Source organism: Triturus cristatus, chromosome 3_1 (assembly GCF_964204655.1).
Source record: "Triturus cristatus chromosome 3_1, aTriCri1.1, whole genome shotgun sequence".
Classification (NCBI taxonomy): Eukaryota; Metazoa; Chordata; class Amphibia; order Caudata; family Salamandridae; genus Triturus; species Triturus cristatus.
The window spans coordinates 5,977,475-5,999,851 of NC_140583.1; the positions used below are offsets into that span (position 1 = coordinate 5,977,475).

Here is a 22,377-nt window from a genome sequence, read left to right on the forward strand (position 1 = left end):
AGCTTCACTAGCTCCCCATTTACAAGCACAGCCAATTCACACTACTCAGGCATCCATACAAAAGCACTACACAACACAGGGCCAGAATACCTGAACAGCCGCATACACTTTCACAAACCCATCAGACACCAACGCTCTGCCTCACTCTTCCTTGCACACACTCCCTGCATCCACAACAGCAAACCTGGAGGTCGCTCTTTCCCCTACATTGCACACAAGATAGGGAACAACTTCTCTCAATATATCAGAGCCTCCTACTCGGTTTTTGAGTTCCGCAAAAAGCTGAAGACCTAACTCTTCATATAAGCACCTTGAGACCACACACCTACACACTTTACCCAAGCGCCCGGATACCCTCTAAGGTGAGTAGTGGGCTCACCTGAGCAACATAACATAACATAACACCTCAGCCATCAACTGCTGCCGGCAATCAATCAATCAATCAATCAGTACATTTATAGAGCGCACTACTTACCCATGAGGGTCTCAAGGGGCTGAGGGGGGGCGGGGGTGCTGCTACTGCTCAAACAGCCAGGTCTTGAGGAGTCTCCTGAAGGCCAGCAGGTCCTGGGTCTGTCGTAGGCGGATGGGGAGGGTGTTCCAGGTTTTTGCAGCGAGGTGAGAGAATGATCTGCCGCCGGCAGTCACTCGGCGGATGCGGGGGACGGTGGCGAGGGCGAGGTCAGCGGAGCGAAGCTGGCGGATCGGGGTGTAGAAGGTGAGTCGTTCGTTGAAGTACGCTGGTCCGGTGTTGTGGAGAGCTCTGTGAGTGTGAGTGAGGAGCTTGAAGGTGATCCTCTTGTTGGCGGGGAGCCAGTGCAGGTCTTTCAGGTGGGCTGTGATGTGGCTGTGGCAAGGGATGTCGAGGATGAGGCGTGCAGAGGCGTTCTGTATGCATTGTAGTCGTTTCTGGAGTTTTGCTGAGGTTCCTGCGTAGAGAGCGTTGCCGCAGTCCAGTCTGCTGCTGACGAGGGTCTGAGTGACTGTCCTTCTGGTACCAATGGGGAGCCATCTGTAGATCTTGCGGAGCATGCGGCGGGTGTTGAAGCAGGAGGAGGAGACGGCGTTCACTTGCTGGGTCATTGACAATGCGGAGTCCAGGATGACTCCCAGGTTGTGTGTGTGGTTAGTGGGCGTCGGTGCAGCTCCCAGTGTGGCCGGCCACCATGAGTTGTCCCAGGCGGAGGGGGTGGATCCAATGATGAGGACCTCTGTCTTGTCCGAGTTCAGTTTCAGGCGGCTGTTCATCATCCATCCGGCGATGGCCTTCATTCCTTCGTGGAGGTTGGATTTGGGGGTGGTGGGGGCCTTGGTGGATCAGCTGGGTGTCGTCGGCATATGAGACGATGTTGAGGTCGTGCGATCTAGCGATGTTGACAAGCGGTGCCATGTAGATGTTGAAGAGTGTCGGGCTGAGACCGATCCTTGGTGTACGCCTCAGATGATCTTGGTGTCTTTAGAGCGGAATGGGGGGAGGCGGACACTCTGGGTTCTGCCGGTGACGAAGGAGCGGGTCCAGTCCAGTGCGTTGTCACGGATCCCAGCGTTGTGGAGGCATGTGTGGAGGGTGTGGTGGCAGACAGTGTTGAAGGCGGCTGAGAGGTCCAGGAGGATGAGGGCTGCGGTTTCTCCGTTGTCCATCATGGCCCTGATGTTGTCAGTGGCGGCAATGAGCGCTGTTTCGGTGCTGTGGTTGCTGCGGAATCCAGATTGGGATGGGTCCAGGATGTTGTTCTTTTCGAGGAAGGTCAGTTGCCTGTTGACGATCGTCTCCATGACTTTCGCCGGGAACGGGAGAAGGGAGATGGGCCAGAAGGTCTTGAGGTCCTTGGGGTCAGCTTTGGGTTTCTTGAGTAAGGCGTTGATCTCGGCGTGCTTCCAGCTCTCCAGGAAGGTGGCGGTCTCGAAGGAGCTGTTGATGATCTTGCGGAGATGGGGTGCGATTGTGGAGCTTGCTTTGTTGAAGATATGGGCAGGGGTCGGATGGTGAACCAGAGTGTATGGTGTTCATGATTTTGATGGTGTCTTCGTCGTTGACGTGGGTCCAGGAAAGCAGGGGGTCAATGTGGCTGGGGGTCGGTGAGTCTGAGGGGTCTGTGTCTGTCAGGGGGGCATGTTTGCTGAAGCTACATGGATGTCTGTGATCTTGCGGTGGAAGAAGGTGGCTAGGGAGTCGCAGAGATCTTGTGATGGCGGGATGTCATTGGAGTTGGAGCTGGGGTCGAGTGTGTGTCCGGGGGAGTGGGTGGAAGTCGTGACGAGCTGTTTAAGCCCGAGGTTGTCGAGCAGAGTGGTGGAGTTGCTGTTGTTGGTGTTCTCGAGGTGGAAGTTCAGGTCTCCAAAGAGGATGTAGTCCGTGGTTGCAAGGGCGTGCGTGCTGACGAAGTCGGCGATGGAGTCGCTGAACAGCGGCCGGGGGCCGGGTGGTCTATAGATGAGGGTTCCTCTGAGGGTGGTGTTGGGGTCAGTGTGGTTCTGGAAGTGCAGGTGTTCGGCGGTGATACGCGTGTCGTCGGTGCTGGTCGAGATTCTGAGAGTGTTTCTGTGGACGATGGCGATTCCTCCTCCTGTTCCGTTGGTGCGGTCCCTGCGGGTGATCTTGTAGCTGTCAGGGATGGCTATGGCGATGTCGGGTGCCAAGAAGGGGTTCATCCAGATCTTCGTCAGGAAGGCGACACCTGGGGAGGAGGAGGCGAGTAGGTTCCAGAGTTCAATGGCGTGTTTGCGGGTGGAGCGGGTGTTGAGTAGAAGGCATCGGAGGCTGTTGCGACCTACCATGGTGGGTGTGGTGGAGGTTTGGAGGCTGGTGTAGCTGCAGTTCCGGCAGGAGAAGGGTCCATGGGTCCGCTTCGGGGTGGCCTGGATGCAGGTGTGTGATCGGCCAGCGTTGAGTGCGTGGAGGGTGCAAGCATCATAGCGGCATCGGTCATCGTGGCGTTCGCAGGGGCCAGGGGGTCTGGCACTGGGCGTGGTCCAGGCGCGTACAGGCACAGACGGGCTTGCCTTTGGCATGCAGCGGCCGCCATAATAAGGGGATGTGGGAGGGAGGAGCAGCTGGGAGGCGGGAGCGGAACGAATGGGCGAGCGGGGCTGCAGGGGATGCAGCGACGGGAAGGGAAAGCGGGACGGCGAGAACAAAATACAAGGGCACAAAACGGGCAGGAATACAAAATGCAAAGAAGGGCACAGAGTACAGTACACAAGAAAAAACGGTACACAAGGAATAAAAATGGCTGACAGAAGTAAAAAAAAGCACAAACAGATGGCAAAGGGACAGCGAGCGAGCTTCATTTTTCTCTTTGGCGACTTGCCAGTGCTTCCCTGCTGCCACTGGGCGTAAGTATCAGGGCATCCGGCTTGCCTCCTAGAAGCTCATAGAAGCATGATGGGTAAGACACAAATGGCATGACAGATTCCCTCCATGACTGTAGGTTTACCTAGATCATCAGGCACATTAAGGTCATTGCGCCACATGTTGATGCCCTGCATAATAGGCTATATGTCTGGCTGGAGGATAGTGGACTTATTTTCAGTCGACATAGGGTGAATATTCTGGTCTTTGTTCTGATTCACTTACACTTGAGAAGTAGCACTCAATCCTCTGTAGGCTTTTTTCACTGTTAGGGATTTTCAACTTGCCCTTGATTTAATCCCACTGGTGTTTGTGCTTTTGTTTCTAATTCTTGGTTTCTTTTTGTGTCACTGTAATGGGCTAACCTCAGTTCTCCCAATCTCATTCTTAGATTAGTACAGAGATGTCTTGCTGGTCTTCTTAATACGAGTTTGTGTAAGACTGAATATGCTAAGGATTTCACCTGGGAAGGAAAATACTGGGGCTGTATGTTCAGTCGGCTTAAAGGTGTTTATAGCATCCTGCTACCGTCTAAATAAGTTTGTGTTGAACAGCGGTAAGTCTGGTAAATTATCAGGGTAACTGGAATTATGCAATTGTGCGGCATAGTATTTATAAATTTGCCACATAATCCATTATCTGATGCATGATTTTAACAAAAAAAATTGTTTCTACTCAAGCAGATCAAAAGTTACTTAAACTCTAGCGACACGTGTTGTTGTGCAGGAAGGTTCTTGCAAAGCTTGACTAGTCCCCTATTTGTTGCACGGGTGCTAGATTTAGGTGTTAAACTGGTACTAAGGAGGTGCAACCAACGCCTAGACAGTATTAACAAGTGCATAAATGACAAAATAAGGAAGTTATACCATCACAAAATGTGCTGCTGTATGTAGCATATTTTGCTTTTTCTTGCTGAATAATTTACTTAGCCATGCCGCATAACAGGCCATCCCCTGCCACATAATTCCAGTGGCCTTGGTCATTATATACCAAGCTCTGATCCATTCCTTGTGCCTATCCCCTGTTCTGAGCCGCATCCTTCTCACCCCCCTTCTTTTTAGTCCAGCATTCCTCTGGGTCCCCCTCTGCCCTATCTAGATCTCCCCCTCCTGGTCTTCTCTTGTCTACTCCTTGTTGTCTCCACTCTGTTCTATGCAGCACTCTTCTGGATCTCTCTCTTCTCAGCCTCTCCACAAAGTAGGTTCTTATTTGTTTTGCAAACTCATCCCAAGGGTATTAAAGTAGGTTCTTATTTTTTTTGCAAACTCATCCCAAGGGTATTGGAGGCTTTACATGAGCACCAGTTACATCATACAAAGACACATCACACAGAGAGATGTTGACTTGCCCAGAATCACAGGATGTTGATCCGAAGGCGAGACTTGAACAAGTTACCTCGGCTCCACAGTCGGCAGCTCTTGCCGTTATGCTGCATCCTCCCCCTGACATCCATGTAGTGGTGTAGTGAAGGTGTATGAATCAGGAATCAGACGAGGTAGTATATTAAGAAGTTTATTCCAAGTAGAAGTTGGAAGCTTATGCAGAGACCCCACCAGGAGCAGTATGTTACTTGCTCAGCCCAGCTCTCAACTGACTCCTAGAGTCCAGAATGCCAACATTCCAATACATCACATGAATGTCAACATTCCAACACATCACATGAATGTCAACATTCCACAGGATAACTAGACTGTCTAAGCAGAAATGCAAGACGCTCCACATCTTGCCCTTTATACAGGCAACAACAATGCAAGGTATAACCATAACAATAAAAACATAGAGTGGACGATGAGGAAGCAACATGAAGAAAAACTACAAAGCAGGAACATCAAGAATAAGATGAAAAATCAACAATAAATACATAGCATAGAATGAAATGAATAGGAAGAGCAAATCAACGAGAATCGCAAAAATAAGAAGGGAAGAAAACACTAATTACATGAGGTGAATAATTACAAAATGTGAAAAAGATGTGACGCACAATACGAAAAACATAGCATAGCAAAGCTAAGAGAAGTAAAACAAGAATGAAGGAAGGAAGACACGACATCTTCTCTTTCAAGGACAAAAGAGAATTAAACAACACAGTTAAGGTTACAGCAAAACACACCAATGGTATGAAGGAGAGAACCGACGAACGGAAGGCAAAGAAGAAGATAAACACAAAAAAACAAGAAAAGTACTCCTAACAGGAGAAAACAACAAGAATCTCCAAGAAAGAAAGAAAGAAGAAAGGTGAGAAAACTACACCGAACAATTTCAAAAAAAGGGAAAACCTCAATTGCCAGTAAAATTTCTAGAAAGAAACCCTTGCGCAAGGTGAAACAGAAACTGGCATAACATTTGAAGAAGAATCATACAGAACTGTTGAAGAAAAATCATAAAGAACTTTTGAAGAAGAATCACAGGAAGAGGTTCCGTGCACAGAACCAAGAAAACTCATGAGTGTAAAATAAATAAAGAAGAATGGAAATGCAGGTGACAAACATCAAGAAGAATTTGCAAAAAAATTCTAGCATAGTTTGATCGGTCTAACCTGCGAAGAAAATAACGAGCGTCATCAACACTAAGCAGAAATACATGAAAAATGTATTTCACGTAACAAATGTCTACGCATAAGAAATTGCACAGAACATAAGAACTGAATTGAAGGCAGAATAATAAATGTGAAACATGAAAAATGCAAAAAACAATGCAGAAAACAACCAATCACAAATATCCCAAAAATTGCATATAACCTAAAAGTTACAAAGCTGGAATCTGCGAATAAAACAATTGTAAGAAAGAAGCAGAAATAAGTAAAGCTTATAGAACAAAATTTGGAATACAATAGAAGAATCAGTAAGTAACCATTAGAAAATTACAACTGCCTACATAATACTCACCGGTGAGCGAACTCTCACCCGATAAGAAGGACTGTGTAAGGAAATAATGCATGCACATAACTAAAAATAGTTAAAGAGTAGTGGTAACGAGATTAAGAACTATATTAATCAAGTATCATAAGGTAAATTGTCCCAAAATAAAACAATAAAATAACATAAATAAAGTAGTCACCGTTGTCATTAAGTAGAAATGTAAGAAATAAAGTGCTAACGCACTTAGTGCCGTTTTAATGAAGAAGGTGCTCTCACCAACTGGTAAAAGACTGTTAGATACCACGGGAAAGGAACACAACTCAGAAAATGGAAAGAAAGCGATCCTACGACGTTTACTATGCAGTGAAGGACGATGATCTGTTAAGGTGCTCCCAAGTATTTATCTATATTGAATGTTCAGGTGTGTTAGCGCTGGAAAACCACAAGATGGCACTGTTGAATTAATTTCGCCTTTGAAATAAATCCATGCGTCGGAAATCATAGTAGAGCAATATCCATTAACCCCTTCGCTGCTGCGGACATTCCACTGCAGCGCTGGGGGGGGCAGGGGGGCAGCGTGGTGGGCCTGTGCTCATGACGGAGCCGCTCCGTCATGAGCCACAGTTGAGCTGTGCTCATGACGGAACGGTTCCGTCATGACTCCGCCCATTTGCATTGTCCCCCCGCACAGGCGGGGAAACAGCGCCGCGCAGGCGGAGCGGCCGCCAACGGGCGTGTCATGACGGAACCGTTCCGTCATGAGCACAGCTCAACCGTGGCTCATGACGGAACGGTTCCGTCATGAGCGGGGAAGGGGTTAAAATCAGCAGGAAAATATTGTTTCAATCTGGTGGGTCTAAAATTGAAACAGCAACAGGACAAGAACGTAAAATAAAGTCCTTCGGCACATTTAAACCGAGTTTTTGTGGTTTTTGCCCACAATGGTAATCGGACAGCAATGCTCCGGAATGAGCTGTCAATCCACTTAGATAACTTAATTGAACGGCAATGAAGACGTGGTTGGCATGACGAGTGCTGAAGTACAAAGTAAAGGTAGTGCTTGTGATCAAAGATGGCGGCACGTACATCATGCCACACCACGTTGCGCCGGAAGGCTCACGGGGCATTGCTGGATGAGGCATCGGTCGGCAGCAAAGAAGAATGACGATGAAGGACGTCATCAGGGATTCCTCTGCTCACGCACGAAGACGGTAAAGTGCGCAAGTAAAATTCAAGCGAATTCAAAGTGCAGGCGTTATCACCAACTGCTTCTTAATCACTTCGGTTTAGGAAACATCCCAAAATGCGATAAAATTACATCCACAGCCCACCAAAAGCACTACAAGACCCTCACATGAAGGAAGGCTAGCAGATAGTCGAAAACAGTTGCTAATGTACACAGTTAATGTCAAACATCACAACCTGTAATCCGATCCTCGCAAGGAAATAAAAGCAAATTACCGCAGGCAGACAAAAATACTTTTTTCAACAGGGCATCCCCAAGTAGTAGAACAGGCAGTAAGGCAGGGGAATCCTCCACAGATTGTAGGAAAAGCGCGCAGGCAAGCCACAAATTACAGCAGGGACTGGCACTTAAAGGATGTGAGCGACCGGTGGAGAGGTCACTGGTGGGGCTCGCAGGGTGCCAGTATGCTTATGAATTAGTAGATAGATGAAGAGGAAGTTCATTATCTTGAAGTTATTTAAATCCCTAAAGTCTATTGAAGTGGAAGGCGGAAGTTCACCCAAATCGTTGCCAAAATTGTAGTGAAGGTGTATGAATCAGGAATCAGACGAGGTAGTATATTTAGAAGTTTATTCCAAGTAGAAGATGGAAGCTTATGCAGAGACCCCACAAGGAGCAGTATGTTACTTGCTCAGCCCAGCTCTCAACTGACTCCTAGAGTCCAGAATGCCAACATTCCAATACATCACATGAATGTCAACATTCCACAGGATAATTAGACTGTCTAAGCAGAAATGCAAGACACTACAAGCGGCCCTACAAAGTACCACACATCGGGGGTTAGACTAGGGCATTTGAGTGCTAGTGTGAATATCAGCGCACTAACATTAGTCACTCTATTTATAGCTCCTGGGATCAACATTATAATGTGCCACTAGGCGCAGTATTCATGTAAGGCAGTCAGCGGAGTTCAGCTTGCAGAGCCACAATTATCATAGTCAGCACCTCACTGTTTCTCCCAGGCAGGGAAGGAGCGGGTGTTTTCTTGGGTTAGTCACTATGGAGCAGATCTATATTGGAGATGCGCCACTTTTACGCCGCCGTTGCGTCACTTTTGTGACGCAGCAGCGGTGTAAACCCTGCACCACGTTGCGCCATATTTACATCGTGATGCATCTATGGAGATGCGTCACGATGTAAAGCCCTGCGCCACGTAAAACCTGCGTCAGGTTTCACGTGGGCGTGTCAACAGAGGGGGGGGCGTTCCGTCGCAGGAACACCCTGAAAAGTGACTCAGTCAAATCTATAAGATTTGACTGAGTCACTTTCCCAACGCTGATGCGCCAAAACCCTGCGCCTGCTTGAAGCAGGCGTAAGGCTTGACGCACCATGTTAGGGATAGGGTAGGTTGGAACAGTGCTGGAGTTGCGTCGCGCTTGCGACACAACTGAAGCACTGCGCCAACCTTACGCCATCGGATGCGTCACGCATCTGTTTATTCCTGCGCCATGGTGCGCCGCATTGTAAATGCGGCGCATCATGTGTGGCGCAAGGGTAAACTTGCGTGACGCATCATATCTGGCGCATCCTTGCTGATTTGCAGGGATGCGCCAGGAAACATAAATCTGCCCCTAAGTGTCAAACAATGAATTGCTTCAGCTGAGCATTTTATGTAAATGAATAATTGGGCCAGCATCTCTGGGAAAAATGGATCTGGTGTCAGTTTCCTGTTAAGAAGAGGATCCTGAACACAGCCCCAAGTGGTGCCTTCTTGTTTTCCGGCATGTAATGCTAATGATGGACCCAGGAAAGTAAATTGTGTTTTGCAGCTGTGCCTTCGCACGTGAGTTGGTGGCGCCACATGGCTCCAGTCCTCTGTAGGTGTCCATGCTGGTGGGAAGTAGCAGCAGTGCCGGATGGTTCCTCTAAAAGCTTTAAGACGTATTTTTCGTTCCCTCCAGCCAGCCCCTCCAGGTCCCTGGACATAAAGCCCGGGTGCTGGATGCTGTAGTCTTTAAAGTCAAGGCTTTGTAGGCCTCACCTGCCCTCCTGCCTCCAGACATGAAGTGTGTGTGGGGTCCCCAACGATCCCGGCAGCTGCGAGCACCTTTTCGAAGCACTGATCAGACCCAACAGCAGCTTCAGGCCCTCCCAGCAGGTTGATGGCAGGAGACACTGGCTTCAGAGCCTTGCAGCTGTGCAAGAGAGAGGCCAGCATTGCTGCACTCAGGGAGCCCGGCCCTGAAGGGCAGGCCTGTCTATTTATAGTGCTGCAAAATCCCATCCTGGCAGAGAAAGCACTCTGACTATGCAGTCATCAAATTGAAAGGGTAAAAGCATGACAAAGTGTCACGCACGCCATTGAGTGTCACGCACGCCATTGAGGGTCACGCCTAAGTACAGGGAGGCCATGGAAATGTTGCGCACAAGCACTGTGAAAACTGGGAGGTGCCCCCTTGCCGCCGCCCCTCCGCCGTCACCCATGAGAGGGGGGGTGGGCCCGTCTGGGGGGGGAGGGGGCGTACAAACTACTGCCCCCGCACTGACGCTAACCCTACGGTAGAAACGGAGAGCGGACTACCCGAGGAAAAGAAGCGAAGAGTCAACAAGCACGAGCTCCGTAGGAAATCCGCCTAAAGCAAGCCCCGCCCCCACAAAGAAGCGGACAGGCAAGGCGAGTAACAACGAGATAAAGAGGAGGAAGATGGCGCTGGGACCGAGTGAGTGCAGGGGCTGGGGCGGGCGTTGGGGCCACTCATGAAATGGGAGTCACCGGGGGTGTTTCCAGAGGGAGCTCTAGTGCTGTGTGGGCGCTGCCCGCCCCCCCCCCCCGTGCCCGGACTTTGAGGGGTCTCTCGGGTTTATTCTGGAGGGTGGTGGGTAGGGGGGGCGGCGTTCACACGTGGCAGTCGATACAAGCCCCCCCCCGTGCTGCGAGGGTAGGCGCGACCTCCCTTCCTTTCCTGCCCCCTCCCCCACCAACCTCAACACCCCCTCAAGACCTCTCAACACCCCCCAGCAGCCCCAACACCCCCAGGGCCCTCAACACTCACCCCCAACACTCAGCACCCACCCCAACACTCAACACCCCCCCAGCACTCCCAACACCCCCCAGCACTCCCAACACCCCCCAGGACCCTCAACACCCCGAGCACTCTCAACACCCACCCCCAGCACTCTCAAGACACACCCTCAACACCCCCCAGCACCCTCAACACCCCCCCAAGACCTCTCAACACCCCCATGGCCTCAACACCCACCCCCAGCACTCTCAACACCCACCCCAGCACTCTCTCAACACCCACCCCAGCACTCTCTCAACACCCACCCCAGCACTCTCTCAACACCCACCCCAGCACTCTCTCAACACCCACCCCAGCACTCTCTCAACACCCACCCCAGCACTCTCTCAACACCCACCCCAGCACTCTCTCTACACCCACCCCAGCACTCTCTCTACACCCACCCAAGCACTCTCAACACCCCAAGCACTCTCAACACCCCAAGCACTCTCAACACCCCCCAGCACTCCCAACACCCCCCAGGACCCCCAAGACGCACCCCCAGCACTCCCAACACCCCCCAACACCCCCAAGACGCACCCCCAGCACTCCCAACACCCCCCAGCACTCCCAACACCCCCCAGCACTCTCAACACCCCCCAGCACTCCCAACACCCCCCAGGACCCCCAAGACGCACCCCCAGCACTCCCAACACCCCCCAGCACTCCCAACACCCCCCAGCACTCCCAACACCCCCCAGCACTCTCAACACCCCCAGCACTCTCAACACCCCCAGCACTCTCAACACCCCCAGCACTCTCAACACCCCCCAGCACTCTCAACACCCCCCAGCACTCTCAACACCCCCCAGCACTCTCAACACCCCCCAGCACTCTCAACACCCCCCAGCACTCTCAACACCCCCCAGCACTCTCAACACCCCCCAGCACTCTCAACACCCCCAGCACTCTCAACACCCCCCAGCACTCTCAACACCCCCCACCACCCTCAACAACCCCCAGTACCCCCGCTCAGCTCCCTCAACAGCCTCCCGCTCAGCTCCCTCAACAGCCTCCCGCTCAGCTCCCTCAACAGCCTCACGCTCAGCTCCCTCAACAGCCTCACGCTCAGCACCCTCAACACCCCCCCGCCCAGCACCCTCAACACCTCCCCCGCCCAACACCCTCAGCGCTCCCAACAACCACCCTCAACACCCCTCCCTGCACTCTCAACACCCCTCCCTGCACTCTCAACACCCCTCCCTGCACTCTCAACACCCCTCCCTGCACTCTCAACACCCCTCCCTGCACTCTCAACACCCCTCCCTGCACTCTCAACACCCCTCCCTGCACTCTCAACACCCCTCCCTGCACTCTCAACACCCCCCCTGCACTCTCAACACCCCCCCCTGCACTCTCAACACCCCCCGCACCCTCAACACTCAACCCCCCCCCCCAGCACCCTCAACAATCCCCCTAGCACCCTCAACAATCCCCCCTAGCACCCTCAACAATCCCCCCAGCACCCTCAACAATCCCCCCCAGCACCCTCAATCCCCCCCAGCACCCTCAACAATCCCCCCCAGCACCCTCAACGCCCCAGCACCCTCAACACCCCCTGCACCCTCAACACCCCCTGCACCCTCAACACCCCCTGCACCCTCAACACCCCCTGCACCCTCAACACCCCCTGCACCCTCAACACCCCCCAACACCCCCTGCACCCTCAACACCCCCTGCACCCTCAACACCCCCTGCACCCTCAACACCCCCTGCACCGTCAACACCCCCCCTGCACCGTCAACACCCCCCCCTGCATCCTCAACACCCCCCCTGCATCCTCAACACCCCCCCCTGCATCCTCAACCTGCACCCTCAACACCCCCCCTGCACCCTCAACACCCCCCCTGCACCCTCAACACCCCCCCTGCACCCTCAACACCCCCCCTGCATCCTCAACACCCCCCCCTGCATCCTCAACACCCCCCCCTGCATCCTCAACACCCCCCCCTGCATCCTCAACACCCCCCCTGCATCCTCAACACCCCCCCCTGCATCCTCAACACCCCCCTGCATCCTCAACACCCCCCCCTGCATCCTCAACACCCCCCCCTGCATCCTCAACACCCCCCCCTGCATCCTCAACACCCCCCCTGCATCCTCAACACCATCCCTGCATCCTCAACACCCCCCCCTGCTTCCTCAACACCTGTGGTAAATATTCTTTTACCTGGACTGAATTTCATACGGAATCTTAAATCAAATAGCTCAGAATAATAAGAGGCAGAATCCGTGGTATAAGAGGTTTCTGAATGGGCTTTATTCCAAAATGGCCGACTCGAGTCGCGGCCTTCAGGTTCCGTCACCACGGGGGTTCAGGAAGTGAAGTACGATATTTTATTGACAGGAAATTGCTTTTATAGAACATACATTACAATGAAACAAATGTAGAAGGCGTAACAATTGATAAGAGAAACGATACTGTAAGTGCGTAACCGAAAATGGGCGTAATAAGGAGTAAAAAGAAACATGATTGGTTATGATGTCATACATAGGTGGATCTATAAGATAATACTTGGCATAGATGCGCGCGCAGCAGCATGACGTGTAATTGACGTGCAACTAGGGGGTGAAGGGGACTTGACATTTAGCTCTACATGTGGAGACGAAAAGTCTGGGGGGTCAAGTCAACCTAATCCCAAATCATATCTAACATCCTATGTTTAAAGAACTATGTTATCCACAAGGAAGGACTCTCGGACAGAATCTATTCTATACTGACTGTGTGTGCGTGCACAAGCGTCTAAGTGTCTATATGAGATGCAAGGGGCAGAAAACTTTCCATGGCAACAGGGCTATGAATTACTTGCATGAGGACAGAGAGGCCGGGCCCTTTGCTCAGTAGCTAAAGGAAATGTTTATCTAAACTACTAGACAGGAATGCATCGGCTGAGGAGCAAAGTAGATAATTCGAAGGTGAAATACAGCTTCTTGGCAGGCAGACAAAACTGGCCGAGGCAGGCACCGTTAGCTGCACAGGAAGTAGGACAAAGTTCATGGATACAGATGCGAGCTCAAGCTGAAGCTGTCAGAGGCAGAGAGCAGGGAAAAGCTTGATGACAGAATCGGGCCTACTTTGTCTGAACTGTAAAAATGGAGTAACTTAGCCATATAAAGTCGGTGGCCTTTCATACTTAGGAATCGAATATCCAGCCCATTAATGGCGGATCTGACAGAGGACATGTTGACGGTGGACGCACATGTGTTTGCGTCTTCGAAACTGGAACTGGAGGGAACATACATGTGTTTGTAACATGCACATAGAACCGTTGGGGTCCAAGATAGGGGACATAACTGATCAGGGAAATCCACATTTCCACATTCCCTCCTTGTCCCCTACTTGCCCGTCAAGAAACATCAATCTTCATTAATCCATCGATTTGCTCATGGAGCATCATTTCTTCTTCTTTCTTCTTCCGGGATCTTGAGCGAAAACCTTGATGTGGAATACACGATGTGGCACACAGACCACAAATCGCTGGTCCACATTGCAAGCATAAGCAGCAACTGAATAGTATAAGAAGGCCAATACCTAGGAAGGATAGAACTCTCCATCCCCAGGCTGATATCACACTCCAAAACCACCCGGACCACGTCCAAGTGCCTGGATTCTCGTGTATCTGGCTCACAATCTTATGAAGGCGTGTTATAGCTTTATATACAGATGGCGAATTTTCTGGTATGAATACGCAGCAGCTTGATCCGATGACCCTACAAGCTCTGCCCCTATCGGCCAGGATGACGTCAAGGACAAGACGATTTTGAAGAACAACAATTCTCATCACAGATTGCTCCTCTGTCAGATTGCCTAGGGCGGCTATAGTTTCATTCACTACAGCTTCAAGAGTCTTGGTTAGTCTACGGATCAGCTTACTATTTGAAATTGTACCTATATAGGGAAAGATACCTTTATTGAAATCTACATACTTGTCCCATGCCGTCTCAGTATAATCGACAACTGGGAGATCTCTTCGCTCTCTATTGTGTACTAAATGAACATTTCGGTAATAATCAGGAGGAGCTAGGAAAACAGGTGGCAAAAGGAATGCTATGTAACAGGTACCATCCCAGTCTGGAGGTAGACCCATATATGCAGTCTGACCACATATGAAGTAGGAGTGGCGTGAAGCTCTAAATGAAGATTTGCCTTCATCACTAAATTCTACTGTAGTAGTGCATTTGCTATGGCCCATATGTATGGAACCAACTTTTCTTACACATAATTCACCCTTAACTGGAAATACTGACATGGTGGGCAGAATAAGCTCAACTTCGGATTCGACATTCAGAATCATGAGATTAGGTGTAAAATTACCTAATCTATATACTTCATTTTCTAGATCAGTTCCTGTTCTACTGGGGTGACCCTCCTTATCAGGGTAACAGACTTTGAATAAAACTAGGTTCAGATTTCCCCATATCCAATGGTGTTGATAAACTGCGGTGTCTGAGTCTATGGAATTCATTAAACTAAACCATGCTCCACAGGAGCCATTATGTGTGAATGGATGTGAAAAGAACGGCAGAACTCCTTTATTATTCTGATAGGGAGGGAGTCGGCCACACACCCAACAATTAGTGGCATTACTAGTCTGATGGGAATGATGTAACATACTAATGAAAGTGTTATTACGCAGCGCAAGTCTATAGGACAACTCATGTGGGGGTAGGTCACTAAAAGAATGTTCATCAGTTATATTGAAAACATGTTTAGAAACAGGATAATATATATGCAACAATATACTTGCAATAATTATTATAAAACTCAAGAAAAACAAAATTAATAAAGTCACAATACAGTGGCTACGCAGTAATTTACAATATGCATGTCGTTTCAACATTGTTCTCGATTGTTCATGATTCAGACCTAAGGGATACATGTCGGGGACAGATTCAACCGCTTCACCTTGGAGAGGACTTAAACAATCAAATCGTCCGACGGCCTGGGTCTAAGTTTCAGTTTATAAAGGTCTTTGCTACTGGCCTCAGCCAAAGGTAGCTTTGAGTCAATGGGTGAAGACACACGAGGTGGGCTATTTATATCCGAAGGAAGTCCATGAAATTTCTTGATATGACTTGAATGGACCCAACCCTTTCTTCCCTCGATCTTCACGGCTGTTCTTGTGGTAAGCAGAACTAATTTGGGCGTCTTCCACCTGGGCTCCAGCTGAGTCTTTCGGTCAAAGTTCCTCACAAGCACATAATCCCCCGGGACTATGTCATGGGGTTTCACCTCAGTGTTGTCAGGAAAGGCTGCAGCTACCTGTGAACGACAAGATTGTAGTGCAGACATCAAGGAAGCCAGGTAATCTGTCAGCATATTACAGTCAACATCAGTTATTTTACGGGGTATAGGCGTCCCCCACATATTCGGCGGTCTTCCAAAGATCACCTCATAAGGGGATAGCCCTGTTCGAGAGTGTGCTACCATTCTCATGTAAAAGAGTGCAACTGGTAAGGCTACTATCCAGTCGACACCTTTCTCCCTACATATTTTTGACAATCTGATTTTCAAAGTTTGATTATGTCGTTCCACGAGACCTGCTGCCTCGGGGTGTCGGACACAATGAAACTTCCACTGATATCCTAGCAGAAGTGAAACATGTTTCATCAGTTCGGATGAGAACGGCTGGCCGTTATCTGAATACACAACACGTGGTAAACCGTACCGTGGGAAGAATTCTCGAACTAGCTGCTTGGCAGTGGTCGGGGCAGTGTAATCTGATACTGGGTATGCTTCAGTCCAACGGGAAAGGGCACAGACAACTACGAGAACATATTTGAATCCTCGACATCGTTCCATCTGGATATAATCCATCTGGAGGACTTCAAAAGGGTGATCAGGAGGCTGAAATCCACCCTGCTCTACGGGAATGCTTTTTCCTGGGTTAAACTGACAACATATCATACAGGTACAGACTTTTTGTTTAGCTGCTGCTCGTAAATGTTTGTTGAACCAAATGTGTTGGATGCTGTCTAGCATAGCTTTTTCTCCTAGATGCGCTGGACTATGAATCGTAGTTATGACCGCTTGGACCATTGAATCAGGAAGAAACCATACAGATTTTTCCTTCGTCATCCATCCCTGATCTGTCTGGATCCCTCCTAGTTCAGTCCATTTCTTTATTTCCTCTGCTGTGGCATGTGTCTGTATGTCAATTATGTCAAGTGCGGGATCCTTAATCGTCATACACTGTGTTGGTGTCGGAACTATTGGCTTTGTCATGTCGGATGTGCGAGTCTGAGCAGTCTGCTTAGCTGTTCTGTCAGCTAAATCATTGCCTTGAGAAATGATATCAGTAACTTTCGTGTGTGCTTTACATTTCATAATCGATATAGCAGTGGGCAAATGAATTGCGTCTAACAAAGCATGAATGAGGGACCCGTGCTGTATGTGGGTGCCATGAGAAGTTAGATAACCTCTCTCTCGCCAAAGCACCCCGAAGTCATGTACGACTCCGAATGCATAACGTGAATCAGTGTATATGTTAACTTTCTTATTTGTGGCTTGAATACAGGCTTGTGTCAGAGCAATAAGCTCTGCTGCTTGGGCTGACAAAGTATCTATACAGTTTGTTTCAATAACTTCAGTGTCTGTTGTGACTGCATACGCGGCCACTAAATCTCCTGTACTTGTTCTCATGCACGATCCATCTACATACAACGTCAGGTCTGGATCTAACAATGGAACGTCTGTTAAGTCTTGTCTGGGTTTCGTCTTTATTTCAATAACTTCAACACAATCATGAGCTAGTGGGTCTATTCCAATTACAGGTAAAAGTGTAGCAGGATTCAATGTATTACAGCGTCGGATTTCTATATGTGGCTGAAACAATGTCAGTTCATATCCTGTAAGTCTAGCTACGGTCAAGTGTTGTGTTTGCGTTCGGTTCACAAGAACCTCTACTGCGTGTGGTACTTGTACTGTCAATGGATGTCCTAACACTATGGCATCGCTTTGTCTGATTGCTAAAGCTGTTGCTGCCACTGATTTCAGGCACGCAGGCAAAGCCTGAGCTACGGGATCTAATGTACTGGAAAAATAAGCACATGGCTTGCGTGATCCTGCTTGTTCCTGAGTGAGCACTGACAAGGCAGTACCTTCACGTTCTGTAACAAAGAGTGTAAAATGCTTATAGTAACATGGCGTTGCTAAAACAGGTGCTTGACATAGAGCTTTCTTTAAGCTTTCAAAAGCTTGTGTGTGTTCCTGAGTCCAAGGGAGGACAGTCGATGTGGCTGCCTCCTGTGTTGTCAACTGAATGAGTGGTTTTGCTAAAAATGCATATTGAGGGATCCACTGCCTACAGTATGAAGTGAGGCCTATGAAAGCCCGCACCTCCTTTTGTGTCTTGGGTATTGGCATGTTAGCAATTAACTGAATGCGATCGGGTGTAAGCTGCCTTCCCTCCTTGGACAGCGAGTGACCAAGATAAATAACTCGCTGGACACAGAATTGCAGCTTAGAAGGGGATACCTTGTGCCCCTTGTCGGCTAGAAATTGTAAAACTGTCAGAGATGCTTTTTCACATTCGGGTTCGCTTCGGGCGGTGATCAGCAGATCATCGACGTATTGAAGCAGTGTAGTGCAAGTTGGCATGTGTATACTGTCAAGTTCTCGTTTCAGTGCTTGGCTATAGATGCTGGGGCTTTCTGTAAATCCTTGAGGAGCGCGTGTGAATTTAAAGCTTCGTCCATTTAAACTAAATCCGAACAGATATTGGCTCTCCGGATCTATTGGGACGCTGAAAAAGGCATTCTTGAGATCAATTACTGTAAAGAATGTGGCTCGAGAATCAATAGCTGTCAGTAATGATGAGATATCGGGGACCACAGGAAATTGTGGCACAATGCATTTGTTTAATTCTCGCAGATCAATAACCAATCGATATACTGGCGGGGCCGTAGGATCAGTTCGTTTAAGAATCGGAATTATCGGTGAATTACATACATTGGAGTCGGTTTCCACAACCACTCCTTGGGCAATAAGCTCGTCAATGATTTTCAGTAAAGCCGCTACAGCATCTTGAGGTAACTTGTATTGTCGCATTCGTGGTAGTACCACTCCTGCCTTTAATGTGACTCGATATGGTGTAATGTTCATGCAACCAACATCAGTAGGGCCTTGTGCCCATAGATGTGCGGGTAAAGTCTGTAGTCGGGGATCCATGTCTCTGGACACATAATGACCTTTAAAATCACGTAAAAACAATCTTACTCCTTCCGGAGAACAACAGATAATAGCCCCTAGAGCTTTCAATGTCTTTATACCTAACAAGTTTTCTGGGCATGATTTGGTAAGCAATAAATCAGTAGTTCGTGTCAAGGGACCAATCGTAAGTGGAAGTGGCTGTGATACTTCATTAACAATAGGCTTTCCTGAAAAACCAAGGGAAACATTTTGAGAGCCTGAGAGGGGTGCCCCTGGAACTTCACTACGTTTTATTGTTGTTCGACTTGCCCCTGTATCAAGTAAAAATTTTCTGTCTTGACCTAATAATTCACTATGTACATAAGGTCCTTCTTGATCCACTGGGATCTCAATAAGGGGTAAGTCAACTTCCCTCTCTAGGCTGGTTCATGTGTAGCGTTGATACTCAGGATATTCGTACTGTGCGGTCTGATACATTTGTCGTGTTGTTGTTTGTGTGGCAGCAGCAGGCAACGGTGGTGCAGCTGGCACAAACTGTATGGGCTGTTGTGAGGCTGGCATGGACTGTTGCTGAGCTGGCATGGACTGTGCATGCTGCGAAGCTCCTTGTTCATTCTGATCCTGTCTGAATGGTCGTGGTCTTTCTTTTGCAATACCTATAGCTATATTACGCTTCAGGACTTGACAATCGTGTACATAATGGCCTAGTTGTTTACAATAATTGCATGTTCCTTTTACAGGAACTGCTGAATCTCCGGAATGTGTCACACCCTTTTTGTGACCATCCGCTGGTACTGTCTGGGAAACTAGCATTTTCATTTTTGTATCCTTCATACGTCTTTGTTCGTGTTCTTGTTCATCTCTAATTCTATTGTGATGATACTGTAACATTTGTAGCATTTGTGACGGAGTGTTACTTTGCCAGGTACTCTCGAATTTCAATATTCTATTCTTCACTGGGGGCAAGGCATTTTCCACTAGTTTTGTCACAAATAAATGTGGATATGACTCACTATTTGCTTTTATACCACTATTTATACCAAAACATTTTTCAAATCGGGCATAATAATCACTTGTGTCTTCATCATGCTTTTGTTTACAGGCTGAGATTGCACCCCAATCTTCCTTTTTCGTAGTTAATAAACGTGGCAGTACCTGTACTAGTAAACCTGGTAATGCTTTAACTTTATCCCCGAGCCCTGAACCTGCAGTTCGGGCCTTTTCTTCCGCTTCTAATGCTGTCCAATCTATCTTTTGATCTCCCACTTCCCACTCTTTTTCTTTCAGTTTTTCATAAATGCCAGCAGGCATTAGCACCTTTAATATCGTCATAATATCAGGATAGGTATACTCTCCCATCAGTAACATGTCTTTAATTTCTCGGTGAAAACCCGCTGGGTCTTTGTCATGACTGGGTACTACTTTCTTCATTTCTAACAATTCGATTTTTGATATGGGTGTATATACAAATACACGGTGAAAATTATTGTCTTCGCCCTTTACTGGGTGTACTTCTCGTAAGGGATTCTGTCTATCCATGTAGTACGGCGTTCTTTCCTTGTTGGGTAGTGAGAAAGGATCTGGGCTTACAAAAAGAACGTACTGTTTACGTGACACTAATATTTCTTTAATTAACTTGTTACCAGAACCTCTCCATCTATTCGTGAGTAGTTCAGTTAATATATCAGGTAAGGGACCAGGATCAGCATGTTGGTTCTTATATAATATAAGAAGTTGCTGAATCATATAGATTCCAGCTAAACGTTGTTCATCTGGACTGAGGTTTAAAAACGTGTGTGCTACTGTCTCATCACCATATTTTCCAGGACTGTCAATCCAATGAACAGCTGACCTAGCTAATTCTTGCTCGTCCATAGAATCGAGGAGGTGGTAACCCCTTCGTTCTCGGAGTATTTTATCTGCGGCTTGAAACAAATGTTCAGGAGACTTCAGATTTATTATAGGCGTCGGATACGTTCTGCTATTGTTTGGACATACAGAGTGTATCGGATCAGAAAAACATCTAGTATTATTACAGGACCTTCCTCTACCTACATAGGCTATGGTGTCTGACTGTCTTACGGAATCCCCTGATTCGGACGCTTCATCTTGCTCAAACTCGTCTGTTTCCAATCTTTCTTCATGTATACGTTCTACTTTCCTAATTTTTCGGCACATGGCTACTATACTTCCTTGTTTATCATGTCTTCCGTCTGATATATTCTGACTCCATTTAGTAAGAGTTTGCATTATTCCCGGGTCTACCCCCGGTCGGTCTTGATTTCTGATCACACAATTTACAAGAAAACGTAACAATTCTCCCTGTATCTCTACTTTCTGATATTCCATAGCTCTGTTAATGCATTCAGGGTCTTTCCCTGTTTGAACAAAATGATATATGCTATCTAAATGCATAGCCATTCCTGGTAGCTTCCCTAAAAACGATGCAGCTCGTCTAACACGTAATGATGCTAGAACCATTTCGTCCTCTTTGCCGGGCACCGGATCATATCTACAATCTATCATAAGATCCTTAAGCATACGGGTATTTATAAGTTTGGGCGTACGTGCATGTACTGGTTCTTGGAAAGAAAATTTACTCACTCGGGGTGGCGTGGAATGAATGCTAGTAGCACCTCCAGTAGCCCCCTCTAGGGTACCGGACGTGAAAGGATTCGTTGAACGTGCTACAGCCACTACAGGCGTGGACACAACTGTAGAATCAGTTGCGGGGACAGATGCGGAAACAGATGTGCTTGCCAGGGCTTGTGTCGGGACTTGCGGTTGCACAGGGACAGATACCTGATCTTGACGTTGAACCCCCCCAGCAGACGGTCTATGTGGTGCGGGGTTAGCATACTCGGGAGCTGCGTCATCTAAATATGAGGAAAGAAAAATATCTTCTGCTGTTCTGGGATGTCCTTTAGGATGTACTTTTATCGGAAACAATGGGGGTGGCAAGTCTTTTGGTATCTCCGTAGTAGCCTTAGGTAATCCTTCGGCCAGAAGGGGATACATACCTGTCCTAAGAGCATTTCTTTGTCTATCGGTTTGTTCTGCTTGTACTCGTGTACCTTCTTCCATCAACAGATTCTCTCGAACTTTATTTGCACTTTCTTTACTTCTCTCTTCCTGTCTTAGCGCTTTTTCGGTGCGCCTATGTGATTCTTTACGCCATAACTCAACAGCGTCTTTCTGTGACTGTCTAGCTTTCCTCTTCCACAATTCTTCTTCTACTTTCATAATACATTCTGCATCCCAGGTCCCAGCTACGGGCCATCTCTGACTTTCTGGTAACTCTTTGGTGTAGTCCACCCATAGATCAAGGAATAATATGGCGTCTAAGCCATGCTTGTGATACATAAAGTGCCCTGGAGTGTCCCTAGGAGGAATAGGAACTGCTTCTTCAAGCACCCCTTTTCTAGTAGTAATTTGTCTTAACTTCGAAAAGAGCGGCATATTGACAACTGATCTGATACTTAATCTTGAACACACTTAATACGGAAAACACAATAATGAATGATGAACAATGAACAATCATTCATACCACAATATGCAGGACGTTTTAACACATTAAACATTAAACATTAAACATTTTAACCTTTAAAAATGACCAACAATGATGATAGTCCGCATAACTAATCACCAAGCAGAATTCTTGACAATAACTAGATACTTCGGAATACTTGATATACTGCTAAACAGTACATATACACTGCTAAAACAGTGCAGACCGGATTTGTGTACCCAAATCCGTCTTGACCGGC

General features: G+C 48.1%; 1 protein-coding gene across 1 annotated transcript in view; it reads left to right on the plus strand.

The window, feature by feature from the left end:
* The first annotated feature begins 9,971 nt into the window (after positions 1-9,971).
* LOC146859580 (uncharacterized) overlaps positions 9,972-22,377 on the plus strand; it is a 52,005-nt gene continuing 39,599 nt past the window's right edge. Inside the window, exon 1 of the mRNA XM_085646510.1 lies at positions 9,972-10,116. Within this exon, the coding sequence (XP_085502636.1) occupies positions 10,101-10,116 (16 nt within the window). The 5' untranslated portion in view covers positions 9,972-10,100. The remainder of the gene's footprint in view (positions 10,117-22,377) is intronic.